Genomic DNA, 14490 nt, shown 5'->3' with positions numbered 1-14490 from the left:
AGGAATCTGCGGTCTTCGACATAACTCCAAGACATCGGTCCAGCAAGACTTGCTCTTGGTCTTTTTTTTTCTTTCTTCTCAAGCTTAAAGATGTGGTTGTATCTTGAGACATACAAGATGACGGTAACACGTGATGTAGAAGCCACTGGAGTGTTGTAATTCGAAGCATCTGACGTTGAAGAGTCTCGCAAAACTTCTTTGCTATACTTTGAATAATTACTTCCTTGATCTTCTGATAAATTACTCTGTGAGTTATCATCAGTCATATTGTCCTCGTTTGTCTAAAAACAAAACATTGTTTCAGGAACATAGTACCTAAAATTATTACTTATTTAGATTATACGTTTTTGCTTAAGCATGTTTTATTTATTTGCAGACACCAACTACTGAAGAAGAGTGGTTAAAGATTTCACAGCAATTTGAGGATAAATGGAACTTTCCGAACTGCTTAGGTGCTCTTGATGGTAAACATATACATATTAAAGCACCTCAACATAGTGGAAGTCTCTATTTTAATTATAAAGGCATGCATAGTATTGTTTTGATGGCATTGGGCGACGCTGATTATAAATTTATACACCTACATTAATGTTGGAAGCGTGGGCCGAATTTCTGATGAAGGAGTTTTCAATACGTGCTCCTTGGCAAGAAAACTAGATAGCAATAGTTTAAATATTCCAAAGCCTAGGCTATTCCATTTGTTATCGTCGCAATCTTACGCGTTTCGAAATATGCATGGTGGACAAAGGGTTTTTAATTATCAAGGGTCTCGTGGACGTCGAATAATTGAAAATTGTTTTGGTTTAGCTTCAGTTAGATTCCGTGTTTTAAGAAAACCAATTGAATTGGACCCAGGAAAAGTTTCCCCCATAGTGTCGGCAATATGTGTTTTGCACAATTTTTTAATAACCCGTTCTCAAAGACTTTACGCCCCTTATGGCAGTTTTGGTATTGAAAATTACCAAAATGGCAATATTCATCCGGGTGAATGGCGGCAGGAAATTTTTTTTTGGAAAAACGCTCGGATCCGTTGATTTTTATTTTTTAATGCGGTCTTTTCTATGGCAAATTCATATATACAAGGTAGACAAAAAATAAGTTGGGACCATAAACTTTATTTTTTTAAACGGAAATACCGATTTTTTAAATTAATTTTTGAATTCTACTTATTTCGACGGGTCCGACCGTTTTTCCAAAAATCAAATCACTAAATTTTAAATGAATTTATTTATTATTTCTGGGGCTCACTGTATAAGTGCATTAGTCTTCGCCATTATTTTTGCAGCACCTTGTAAACTTAATTAAAAAAAACATACTTACCAGTGAGTCAATTGTAGTTTCATTGATACCAGTTGTTGGCAAAAATCTTAAAGCATCATAAAACTCACATTTTATAACAATATTATCACCTGTAGACTCAACGCTTTTAGTGTTTTTACGTTTTCTATTTATGCTCTGAAGCTGGCACCGAAGGCTATGAATTTTACTGTTAACTTCTTGAGTTGATATTCCCATAGCATTTGAAATAGCATCAATCGAGTACTAGAATTTCGGTTTTATATTGCTCTAATGAGCAATCCCATAAATTCGAATGGATTAATTTTAAATTTAAATTAAGACAATTAATTTTAATGTAAGTTCTCTTGACCAATTGACACTACACGCTTTTCTTTTCATTTATTTCATTCATTTTCATTAAGCAAAGTCGAACTCACAAACACAGAATATCGGTTTTGTTGACAATAGTGAAATTCACGTATAGCAAGTGGGAAAAATATTTCAAATGAAACACGGCGCATATCACGTATACACGTTGAGACTTGTTCATGAAATAAATGTCTCGTGAAATAATGTGTCATGAAATTGTTAACAATATTTCACATATTTCAAGAGTGTTTCCACTATGAAACTTGAAATTTTTGACTCATGACACAAAAATTTCATGAAAAACTTTCATCGTGGATCTGCACCTTTAAAAACACAATTTGTGCTCAAATGGCTACCATTTTAAATAGGGTAGGTGTTAAAAATGTGAAACTTTCAGTTAGAAACGTGAAATGATGCCTAGTTAGTATTGCCAACGCTGAAAATATTTTTTTTTGAAAAATCGTTATTTTAACAAATTTATTGGTTTACAGTTCATTTTCAAAACATAGCGAAACCTCCTATCAGTGTTTGAAACACTGGCCTCGCCTAACAAATTATAATAAAATATGTATATTAAATTCGCAAAAAAAGCAGTTTCCTTAATAAATATTACTTAATTATTAGATTTAAAGTCTTTTAATTTTTGGAAGAAAAATATTATAATTAATATCCTTTAAAAATCTAGGTAAATTCTTACAGATTTTAATAGCATCTATAATCAGATTTCTTAAGCTTATATTAGTCCTAGTGATTTGATAAATATTATGTTGAGACCTTGTGTATGGTAATTATGCACATCACAGTAACATCTAATCTTTATGTTACTTCTTTGCTGACCATGTAGAATCTTATAAATCATTTTACATTGTTCTTTTCAAAAACTTCTTTTAACTTATGTAAATTTAATTCTAAAAAAATTGTGTTGGTACTAGTGAACCAATCATAGTTAAACAACATTTTAACAATTATGTTTTGTAATATTTATGCTTTACTAAAATTAGTTTGACCACACATACCCCAAATTGGCAAAAAGCATCTAAAGTGTGTCAGGAAAAGTCAGGCGTTATAAACCTTGAACTTACTTTTCTTGGTCAACCAGTTTTTAATCTTATACAGTACAGAAATCATGGAAACTATTTTTTTCAAGATTCTGGTCCTGTGTTGTCCCCAGTTCAAGCTTTCAGTCATAATCAATCCCAAATATCTTACAAAAGGCACCTTTTCTAAAGATACCCCAATAATATTTAAATTAAGGCCATTTCTAAGTTTATTTTCAGTTCAAATACAATATACTTGGTCTTATCAATATTAATTTTTTATTTATTTGAGAAAAGTCATTCAAGGCAGATATTTAGGTCATCGTTTATATGATTATTGAGAGCTAGTTCATCCGTTCCACTGTAAAGTAGAAGAGTGTCATCTGCAAAGGTGAAATATCTTGCCTTTAAATTATCGCATTTAATAAGTACATAAATAGAGTATAACAAAGGGACTGACCCCTGTGACAAACTATAACTACTTGAGAGACATTCACTACTTGTGTTTTTTTACTTTTACATACTGCTGTCTATCAAGCAAATATGTTTTTATTTATTTATACACAACACCTCTAAACCATATATTTGATAGTTTTTTTTAATAAAATATTTATACTTACCACATGAAAAGCCTTTCTCAAATTAATGAAGACAACAATCTGTTTATTATCTAAGGCTCTTGAGATAGAGTCAACGAAATCCAACAGCAGCAGTGTGCTACGGTTTTTCTTTATAAAACCATATTGAAAATTGTCAAATAACTGATGAGCATTAATAAATTTTATCATTCTTTTTTTTATTACGTTCTCTACCATTCTAGAGAATATACTTACAACTGAAATAGGAAAGCAAAAAACAACATCGACTGGCCTGATCCTTAAAAGTAGGAATTTATTTAATAATTTAATATTTCAAGGCAAAAAAAAGAATATATAAAAGTAGTTACTAAATGGTACTCTGTTGAAATTTGGCAATGTCAGCCCGGCCATAAAGGTCTGATTTCCACGTCCTTTAATTTTGAGAAATGTTGAGCTAAAATTAAAATTCACTTTAGTACAGGTAATGTTTTTATCACCAAGTAATATTTTTAAATTCTATTCAGTCTAGTAAAAATACTTATTATATCTGCCTTGCGGCCGGCAAATCTTACATATCAGGATCTGATTTTTAAGAGTTCAAACTCAAATAATTTATTATTACTTTAAAAACGACAGAAAGCGTAATTAAAATAATTTTTATTAAATCTAAGTATCTTTTGCACGTGAAACATTATTTTTTATAAAAAATGGGTAGTATTCGGGACATTCTTTTTAAATATATTTCTTTACTTTTTATTTAAAGATATCAAAGACAGAATGAAATAATATTGATTGACATTCATTTGGGCTTGACTCTATCATCATAAGCCATTTATGACGTTATAGGGTGAAAAACTATTGTTCAAATTTTATGAATAAGTATTATAGTGCGTATTTCGTAACTCACCTCCAATAGCAAAGGGATTAATCTTCAATCGTTGATTTTTCTTGAAATCCCTCGCGGCTTTTATTAATTGCTCCCTAATAAGAAGATAAATTCATATAATATGTAGAAATGCCAATTGCATAAAGGATAGCATCGTAAATGTACGAAAAACTATTATAAGTATAAATGAAATAAATATAATGAACAAATATTTCATGCCCTAATTCCTTCACTTGAATTGGTGATATTTAACTTACTCTTGACTTGCTCTAAGTTCATGCGCTTTAATCCTTTTTATTTCAACATTTTTTTGCCTTTGTAGGTCTTTAAGTATTATTGCTGTATGGCTTTGCTCAGGGGTACTCGGATTCGATTTGTCAGTATCAACGCTATCATCATCATCCTCATCTGAAGTCAACCATTTTGCCACTAGAAATATAGAAAAAAATCATAATAGTGCTTAGGGCAGGATTAAATCCTTTATCCTTTACCGCTCATAATAAGGGGCATAATAAGGCAAATAGAAAAGAAGCAGCGTTGTAAAAACCATGTAAAGAAATAAAATTGTATGTAAAAAATATATAACATAATTAAAATATTTTTAAACAAACATCTTACCTTGGGAGTTTATCTTTTGTCTTCTTCGTCTTCGGGGTGATGCATTTTCCGAAAGAGACCTAAGACGAAAATAAAATGGGTTGCTTATAGTATACGTAAACACACATTTTACCTTTTTTCCGTTACAGCTGCGGATCTAGAACTTCTTTTAGGACTTTCATCATTCAATTTTTTCCCAACCCAACCCAGTTTTTGCGGGGTCCGTGTACAGTGTGCCCTGTAAAATGTTTATATTTTTGCAATTTTGCCTTCTTCTATTATTTGCTATCAAATGTGAAAAACAACATTGTTTACAAATCTTCGTACAACTATTAAGCATACATTCATAAAAAAATGATTAAGTGTGTCATCTAAGCGTATTATTTACATCTCAACATTCGTTCATTGGTTTCTAAAAATATATGGCAGAGATTTAATAAATTCGACACTCTTACAAATAGTTTGGAAGGTAATTTTTAGCTACATTTAAATAAAAAACTGTTAACAAGGGAAAAACTGTAATAACTCATAATATTTTAATAGAAACTTATGATTTTCTGTTAATTTCTTGCGTTCTCAAAATTCATTAAAAGTAACTGTTTAGAAGATATTTGTTATTAAACTGGTCAAACTTTTATTAAAATCTTGTATATATTTTTTTAAATATTTGTGTATGTTACAACTAAAAAATATTAGATAATACTAGAATAACACGTATAAAAGCTGAATTATGGACGGAAAAGGAACAAATCTCCTCTTAACTAAAAATTTAAAACACGTCAATCTAGATAAACAGGGGGACAATTAACTATATATTTGCACCTCCAGCTAACCTCACTTTGATATGTCAAATGGAAACCCCATCGTATGACACATCATTGTGAGTAGCATTAAAATGTGTATTGAACCGTTAAACCAAAAAAAAAATTAAATCGGTTCACGTACTAGTGAATAGTGAGCTAAAATGTCTGATAATAATGAATATTTCATCGATGGCATACTTTGGTATATCAAAGGGCTATCCTATAGTGTCATAAATCATTTTAAAGGGCATACAATTTATCACCTTAGGGCTTCTGCTTCGGGATATTTCTAATTTCACAATTATACCGGGTGGTGCATCGCCAAGCTGGCTATAGGAAATCCCATATAAATTATGATACTTTCAAATATTGGCTCCCTCATATATTTCACAGAAAAACTGTATTAGACTTTTTTAAAGTTGCGAGTAAGCCACCATATCAAATTTCAATACTTTCTAATAAGCGATTTAGGATTTATTTAAAAAAAAAGTAACAGATGAAACCGAATCGCCAAATTATCAAAATGTTATTAGTATCTTTTTATTTAGTGGTCAGTATGAATAATTATTACACTAATCAAGAGAAAAGAACTATGATTAAGTGGTACTACATGGGGAATAGTTTTCGAAATGTCTTTAAAATGTTCTCTGTGACTTTCCCTTATAGGCATTTTCCAAGTAAAACAACAGTGCCAAATATTGTTAATAATTTTGAGACTAAGGGTATAGTAATTAGTAAATACAAATGCTCAGAGCCAAACAGTAATGATGGCAGAGTTGGAGAATATAATTCATATTTTGAAATGTTACTTCGTGTTGAAGAAAATAAAGGAATTAGCAGCAAAACTCTTGGAGAAGTTATAGGAAAGGATCATAGTACAGTATTGCGCAGAATGAAAAAATACAAATACCATTCCTTTAAATATCAAAAACATCAGGAACTAAGGAAAGGCGATGAAATCCAAAGAGTAGATTTCTGTTTTGAAGGTATGGAACGGGCGAATAACCACAGGGATTTTTTAGGAAATGTTTGTTTTACGGAGGTTAGTTACCTTAAATAATGACCCAAATGTTCACAATTTTCCTTACTGGAGTAAAGAAATGAAAACAGATATGTTCTTAGATAAAAGGATTTTTGTTATTCTTCTTTATACCCTCTCCAATATTTCTATATCTTTGATATTAAATTGCTTCCACACTGGAACTACATACTCAAGTTTTGGCCTTAAATAACTTTTATAGATCTTCATTGTCGAGTTAGCTTCTTTTGCCATTTTCACAATATGATTTGCCCATTTGAAATCTGCTATTCCTAGGTCATCCTGTTTGGATTGTTTGGTCCGATTCTAAGTGCTGTGCATTTCGATTTCTGACCATGCTTCTACTGTCTAAAGATCTATTTTTAGCTGCTCTGCATGAGGAAAAGGTTGTGCATATAGTTTAGTATCAACAGCAAAAAGTTCAACTGTTGCATCTTTGATATTTACAAGCTCAATAAGACACACAATAAACAGTAATGGCCCCAATACCGACCCCTGGATGACTCCGCTTGTTACGAGATGGTTATCTGACATGATTCCATTCACTTTCACTTGGTAGTATCTATTTGTTAGCATATCAGCAATAATATTCAGTAGGGATTCTCTTACTTGAAATTGTTAGAATTTTATTAATAACAAGTTGTGTGGGACTTCTAACGATTGTTGGCTGACTGCTATCATGATTTTTAATCATTTAGACATTCTATTTATTGTAGTAGAGCGTTTGAGAATATGGACTTATATGGCTGTAATGGTGCTACTAGATTATTCTCCAGAAAGAAGATTGTTAATTCTTGGACAACTATTCCATGCATTTGAGGATTACAACTACGATAGACTGATTGGACGGTAACTTTCTGGTTTAGGTCTGTTTCCATTTTTGAGTGGCATTGTTAGTGTAGAAAGTTTCCATTGACCTGGAATCTTTCCTACCTCTATACACTCTTGCATCGCTGCAGCTAACACTGGACTTTGTGTTTCAGTTCAGCCTTGAAGAAAGATTTTAGGTACTCTGTCTAGTCCTGGACTTGATTCCTTGTTAATTTTTTTGACACCTTCACTCACTGTTTCTTTAATGAGGTGGTCAAATGTTCCAATTTGTAACTAACTCTATTGGTTGGCTGCTGCATATTACTATCTTGATACATTTGAATAAAAGCTTTAGCCTTCTTGTCAGATGGAACAATCTCTAGAGTATCCCAATTTATGTTAGCTAAAATTGTGTCAAAAGAAGGAGTCTATTCAGTTGTATAAAAACAAGGTCAGTAATTTTAATTTCCATCTGTTGTGTTCCAGAAAAACCAGCTTACAAGATGTGTGAACAAACTCGACATTGATAAAGTATCACTGGAAAAAAAATCTTTACTTCAAATTGCTACTTTACCTCCGTTTTTTATTAAAAATTACTAATTTCTTTATCTTATAAATAAAACAGACACTTGTCTGCTTTATTTTTATAATTACTACTATTTTTTTTGGAAAAAATGTCAAATGTACCATTTTGGCCGACTAGCACTAGATCAGATCTAGTATTATCCAGATAAACCATGAAGTTATTAAAAATTTACTTGCTGTTTGCACGTGAATTCGTTAATTACCAATCTATCCAGATAAAACTAGATTTATCCCATTTAAGGTTTTAATCTAATATATGAGTAATTAAAAAACGAGAAAAGTACAATGTCTTGATAAGAAAAAAACAGTTTCATAAGTAGATATTTAAAATAAAATTACAACTTTTGTGAATAAGGAAGTATCAACGGTAATTATATAGACCTCTTATTTCATTTTATAATTCATCCATTATTTATAAATCTTAAGAGATTTTGATTTTGTTAATATTTACACTTCTATTTAACAACAATAATCCATACATACCCTATATTACTGATATAACCATTTGCCTTCCCAATTGTCTTCATTGAGAGCTCTTCAGAAGACTCACTTGTTATTGAAGGCTGTTTTGATCCTTGACATTGTTTTTCCTGGTCTATTTGATTTTCAGTGTTTTTTGCGCCATTATTTATGTTTGAGCGCGAATCACCATCTGTAGGACTTTCTTTATTTTGCAATTTTTCCTTTTCTGTTTGAACGTTATTAACACTTGAGTCATCACCTGAATGTTTTGGAATAGCTTCAGAGGTGAGCTTGGATCTGACTTTGGTTCCCTGAGATTTTGTCATACATAAATTCTTATTCCTGGCTATGCTACCACTATTTGAGTCACCACTCACTGATTCAGTTCTTGAAGATATTTTCCTTTGAGTGCTTTGAATATTTGATACACCTGGCTGGGATTTTTCAACATCCTTGTCAATGGGTTCCTTTGCTTTGCTCAATTCTGGTTGTGATGATGGAGATTTTTCAATATTTAAAATTGCACTAAAACCCTTTGAACGAGTCCTCTCTACACTTTCTGTAGATGACATTTCTTCTTTGGATTTCTTGCCTATTTGTAAAAGAGATATTTTATTTACCTGAGAGCTAACTTGAGAATCCTAATTAACTTAATGCTTGATGATACAATTGGTTAAAATTTTTTTTTTAAATAATGCTTATGTATCTGGTTATTACCTATTTCAGACCTTTTTCTACCATCTTTTTCCTCATCACTACTGGAAATTATGTGATTAAGCCATCCCCCATTTGCTTTATTTTTTTCAGCTCCTAATTTATTGAGGTAAAAGACAAAACATTAGAAAATATTTGCTTATTATTAGCCTTAGCCATACCTCTTTCAGATTCTTTTCTAGTATTGCGTTCCTCATCACTACTTGAACATATGGGTGTAATCCATCTCTTGTTTGATTTGTTTTTAGGTGATCTACAATCAAAATAATATTCATACAACATGTCCCCTATACTGTATGAACTAAATTACATTAATTAGAATTACTTACATTTTCTTTTGTGGGGGTGATCTCCTTTGACTAATGTTTTTTAAATGTGGCTTCATTGTGTTATTGATCTGGAACTTCCATACCTGCTTTAGCATATTGAGTTCTTTGGGAGTAATTTCATATTGTGGCCTATAAAAAAATATAAATTAAATTAAACCAAATAACATATAGATGAATTAAATGCCAAAGTAATTTTTTTTTAAAGTGACTCTTTCTATGTTCTGATTTAATTTGTTTTGAAATTGTTCCAATTTTTTTCCAATAAAGAGTTTGAACAGTTTTCTAACATTATCGGATAATTGAAAGCTGTCCAAATATAAAATATGGATATTTTTTAAATTATTAATGCATAGAAATAACTCCCTATTTTTTTATTCCTCTTTATTCAATATGAACTTTAAGACACTTTTCTTGTATCCAGATAGATAAACAATGATCTGATTTAAAAGCTTATGGTGTTATAATTTGGTAAGTAATTTAAAGTAATCATAATAAATAACTAATAAGTAAATTAATCTTAATTTATTAAATGCAATAATTAAAGATTAACAGATTAAGAATTGCAATTTACTTTTAAATTACCATGACCCTTTATAATTTCCCATTTTTTTACTTAATACTTATTAAAATATAAGTATGGCAATGTATGTATGGGCATGTAGTTTCAGTGTCACTACTGGAGATGTTAATGCTATACAACACATCAAAAGTTTGTGAGAATTGTAATTCTAAGTTTCCCTTTGTAAGTTCTGCCTGTGCATTTTATACTCCTTAAAAGTTTCACACAGATACCAAAAAAGTTAAAATAATTATGGACTGCAAAGCAGATTTTCTCCTCAATAAAAATCTAATATTTATTAAACATATTTCAAATTCTAATTTGTACAACATATTAAAATTACACTTTGATTTAGACTTCAATTTGTACTGTAGTGGGATAAGTTTCCTCATGACATCACAAATATGTAAAACATAGAAGAAAGTAATTTTAAATATGAAAGATTTTTTCTTAATTTTAGATGTTGTTTTAATGAAAAAAAAAATTCTATATGCATATTTTATTATATATGTACCTAATATAGGTTTTCTAATTCTACCATTATAATGTTTTGATTTTTTGGCTATATTGTTATTGTGTAGAGGAAGAAATTCTGGGCAAGAAAAACTGCTTTAAGTAACTAGAGAAATCAGATTCCTCCATTATGCATGTACTAAATACCAGTATCTATTTTTATGTATAAAGCCATTTCCAGTTTGAGTTTAAAAATTAGGTTTTTAGTTCACAAATTCAATTTAGTCTAAGAATTTTTAAGCCACAAACTGCTTGTTGCTTTTTATAAATTGCTAGAAGAATGATTATTCTTCTATGGAATAATAGTCTAGGGTGGTGCCTATAATACTCTTATTAACCCTTTAAAAACAATACAAAATTGCATACTGTAAAGCATGGTCAAAATGTGCCATTTTTCCAGATTTTTATGATATGAAAATATTGCTGGTAAAAATTTAAATATATAATGTCCCTTAAAAGAAATTATCAAAATAAGTTTAGTTCTTTGAAAAACTTGTTTTTTTGTGGCACATTTTGGACTCAGCTTTTCAAATTCAAATTCATATTGTTTAATAAGGATGTCTACATTTGAAATGCAAAACAAGACAGAGTTATACTGGTGGTCCTCAAATGAATTTTTTATACTGGAAATTAAGTCAAGGATACCCAAAGCAGTATTTGTATTGTTTTGAAATCCAAATTGACTTTCATAAAATAAATTATATATTTAAAAATACTCTATGTATATAATAATATGGCAAAAACTATTTGTTTTTGCTATACATATTTCTAGAATTTTTGAGGTCATTGCGATGAGAGAGATATCTAGGCATCTATACCATCTATACTATACCACATTGGTTTTCAATGCATATTCAATAAAGAAGGTCAAGTGGCATAATCAGACCTTATACAGTATCGGACAAACATTAAGCGACGCTATAATATTCCTAAAAAACTTTGTGACTGTACCTCGTATAATTAGGAACAATTTTGTAGTATCAGTATATACCTTTGTTAACCATATTTAAACATTCTTTGCCTCTTGTGATGAATAGCAAGAGATTAGTAAATTGTTGTATGTTTTTATGCATTTTTTCATGCACAAAAATAAAGCGACTTGATCGATATTGTTCATACCAGTCCATTAGTAGATAAACATCGGTTTTGGTAGGTACCAAATCTATATTCTGTTTAAAAATGCCTCGTGGTAAAAGTGTTTCTATTGATCTTAAAGAAAGAATTATTGCATCGTATAAGATGGGAACACCACAATACGTAATAAAACAAAAACTAAGGGTTTCAAAATCTGTTGTGTCGAGGACCATTCAGAGCTATTGAATTAGAGGAAAAGTAGTTAACCGAAAACAGACGGGTAGACCAAGAAAAACTTCAAAGAAACTGGATAGAAAAATTAAAGGGATCTCCCAGGCAAATCCTTTTCTGTTAGCAAAGCAAATTCTGGCTGAAGCTGGGGGCTCTAATGTCTCCTCTCAAACGATACAGCACAGACTAGTTAAAGCAGGCTTAAAAGCATGCAAACTTGCCAAAACACCATTTCTTAGTAAGAAGAATATTAAAGCACATCTTCTGTTTGCAGAACAACATGCTCACTGGACACCAGAGCAATGGAAAAAAGTACTTTTTAGTGATGAGTCAAAGTTTAATTTGTATAAAAGTGATGGTGTTCAATATGTTCGTCATATTGCAGTGGCCAGCCCAATCGCCCGATCTTAACCCAATTGAAAACCTGTGGGAAATTGTGGATAGGCAACTTAGAAGTAAAACCTATAAAAACAAAGAGTACATTTTTGAAGAAATTAAAAATATATGGAAAAAAATTGATCAAGATATAATTGGTAATTTAATTTCTTCCATGCCTCAAAGGTGCCGCCAGGTAATCGCAAGTAAAGGCTTGTGGACTAAAAATTAAGGGAGCAATCTGATAATGTTTTCTTTTATTTTTATTGTAGTGTCACTTAATTTTTGTCGTATAGAAATATTTAACTTTTCTTTTTCTTTTTATGATCTTCTTTATACAAAAGAATTTGGGATGTTCTGTAATAAATATAGAAGAAAGAAAGAAAGAAAGAAAATGTGCTATATTATGTAAGACAACAAAATCTTGTGTACAAGCATCCTAAAAAAATCCTAAAAAATATATGTTGATTAATGAGTGTATTTTTTTTATTGACTTTTAATTCTTCTTGGGTTTTGGTTTTTTAATAAAAGAAAAAAACTGTATTGTCGCTCTATTTTTGTCTGATACTGTAGCTGTGGTAATAATGATGTCAAAAATTTGAAAAATTCAAATGTCTGTGTGAATACACACACAGTGGCACATTTTGACACATGCAGGCACATTGTAACCCCATTCTATGGTACTCATAATTATTCTATAAAAACCTGGATTATATGGTTATATGACTCATAAACTGAATAATACTGAAATAACTAACATTATTACTATATATATTTACACCATTTGTAACTATCTTTTTAAAAACTTTAACAGATGGCAACATGTTAATCACAAATACAGCACAAGAAGTATTACAAATAATCTTTTAAGTATACCAATGACAAACAAAAATAATAACCAGAGATTTGTAGATTATTCTGCTTTAAAATTCTATAACCTAATTCTGAAAAACATAAAAGGTACTTAAAAATAGAAGCTATATAAAAATAGCTGCAAATAATTGTAGACAACTTGAAGAAATTTACTTTTATTGATAACATCAAATTTGTCACTATTACTCAACTAGGTTTACTATTAACTAGCTTTAATCATTATTACTTTAATTCTAAGAAGTGTCCAAAAGTAAAATGAACAAAAAATTACCTTTCAAAATTGTGTTAAAAACATGCAAGATTTCTAAAATTATTATGTAGTAAAAGTACAAATACTTAAGGTAAGCACCTATGTGCATAATAGTTATATAATGTTAGCTAATAATTTGCAATATATTTGAAATATGTACAAGTTATAAATACAAATAAATAAAGATGGAGAGCAAAAACATAATATAATAGTAATGTGTAAAATTGTATTTTTATTAAATGAATTACAATTTCTAATTTAAACCTATTGTCAGAAGCTTATTGCAAGAATAAAAATATTGCAAACAGTGCACTTTGTAAAATACTTTAGTGTAGAAAATGCATTATAAGTACCTGTTAAGATCTGCTATGATGGATCTCTTAAAACGATTTTTCATACTTTGCCATGTTCTTTCAGGACACACTCCATCTGCTTCCATTTTTTGCCATAAAGTGTTGCCCCCAACTTCTGAAGCAAAATCATTGTCAATGATATATCGAATTATGTCTCTTTCCTCAGATACAGTATATGGAAGTCTTAAATGCTTTTCTGCATTGCCCATATTTATATTTATAAAGAAAAAATATTTAAAAAGGTGTTTTTAAAATTAGGTAAAGAATATTATTTCACCCTTTATTAACGTTTGAGCTTAGAGAAGTTAAATATAATACAAGGATAATTTAAATTTGTATGTTTGTATAATAACAATACTTTTATGCTTTTAAAAATTTTTGTTGACTGTTGATATTTCTTTTCCCATTGTTATGGATATTTTGACAATATTGACGGCTGACATTACGTCATAAAATCGTAATGGTAAATTCTAATGGCAATAAAAAGGCGGAACGGAACGAACAAACGGAAACGGACGTCACGATGGCAAATGCGAGATTTCAATGTAGACTTGTATTATTTTTCACTTTCTTGCATTCGTACCCTTTAAAAATAACTAAAATAAAGGAAAAAACCTAAGTCTGTGTCTTAACATTCAAACTAGTAAGGAAGCTAGACCTTGAAGGATAGCATCCTTTAAGTTCTAGCTTCCTAGCATAACCCTCCAAACCACGTCCAAATAGGCAATGTTGTTTGTAGCTTCTAGGGATTTTTAAAGTTTTACGATATTTACAG

The 14490-nt window shown here is 30.2% G+C and overlaps 1 protein-coding gene across 2 annotated transcripts; it reads right to left on the bottom strand.

Moving 5' to 3' along the window:
• Positions 1 to 3552: 3552 nt before the first annotated feature.
• On the bottom strand, positions 3553 to 14126 carry LOC126743318 (telomeric repeat-binding factor 2-interacting protein 1-like). Of its 2 annotated transcripts, XM_050450349.1 has the most exons (11): positions 13716 to 14126; positions 9488 to 9616; positions 9320 to 9411; positions 9162 to 9254; positions 8822 to 9036; positions 8466 to 8755; positions 4879 to 4983; positions 4767 to 4825; positions 4406 to 4577; positions 4170 to 4243; positions 3553 to 3716 (listed from the first exon to the last, which is right to left on the bottom strand). In XM_050450349.1, the coding sequence occupies exons 1-11, from the start codon at positions 13922 to 13924 to the stop codon at positions 3661 to 3663; spliced, it is 1494 nt and encodes a 497-aa protein (XP_050306306.1). In that variant the 5' UTR covers positions 13925 to 14126; the 3' UTR covers positions 3553 to 3660. The 2 variants fall into 2 exon arrangements, with proteins under 2 accessions (XP_050306306.1, XP_050306305.1); XM_050450348.1 differs by having other exon boundaries at positions 8466 to 9036.
• Between the last annotated feature and the right edge of the window lie 364 nt (positions 14127 to 14490).

The sequence above is a fragment of the Anthonomus grandis genome, chromosome 12 (genome assembly GCF_022605725.1).
Source record: "Anthonomus grandis grandis chromosome 12, icAntGran1.3, whole genome shotgun sequence".
NCBI classification, from domain to species: Eukaryota; Metazoa; Arthropoda; class Insecta; order Coleoptera; family Curculionidae; genus Anthonomus; species Anthonomus grandis.
This window is presented reverse-complemented; position numbering and strand designations above follow the sequence as displayed.

What these genes read in the sequence shown, in the direction of transcription:
- LOC126743318 (XM_050450348.1), bottom strand. Translation starts at nt 13,924, where the DNA reads ATGGGCAATGCAGAAAAGCATTTAAGACTTCCATATACTGTATCTGAG. An exon ending in ATCATAGCAGATCTTAACAG is followed by an intron (nt 9,617 to 13,715) that starts GTACTTATAATG and finishes ATTTTTTTATAG; the next exon opens with GCCACAATATGAAATTACTC. An exon ending in TAGAAAAAGGTCTGAAATAG is followed by an intron (nt 9,037 to 9,161) that starts GTAATAACCAGA and finishes TTTTACAAATAG; the next exon opens with GCAAGAAATCCAAAGAAGAA.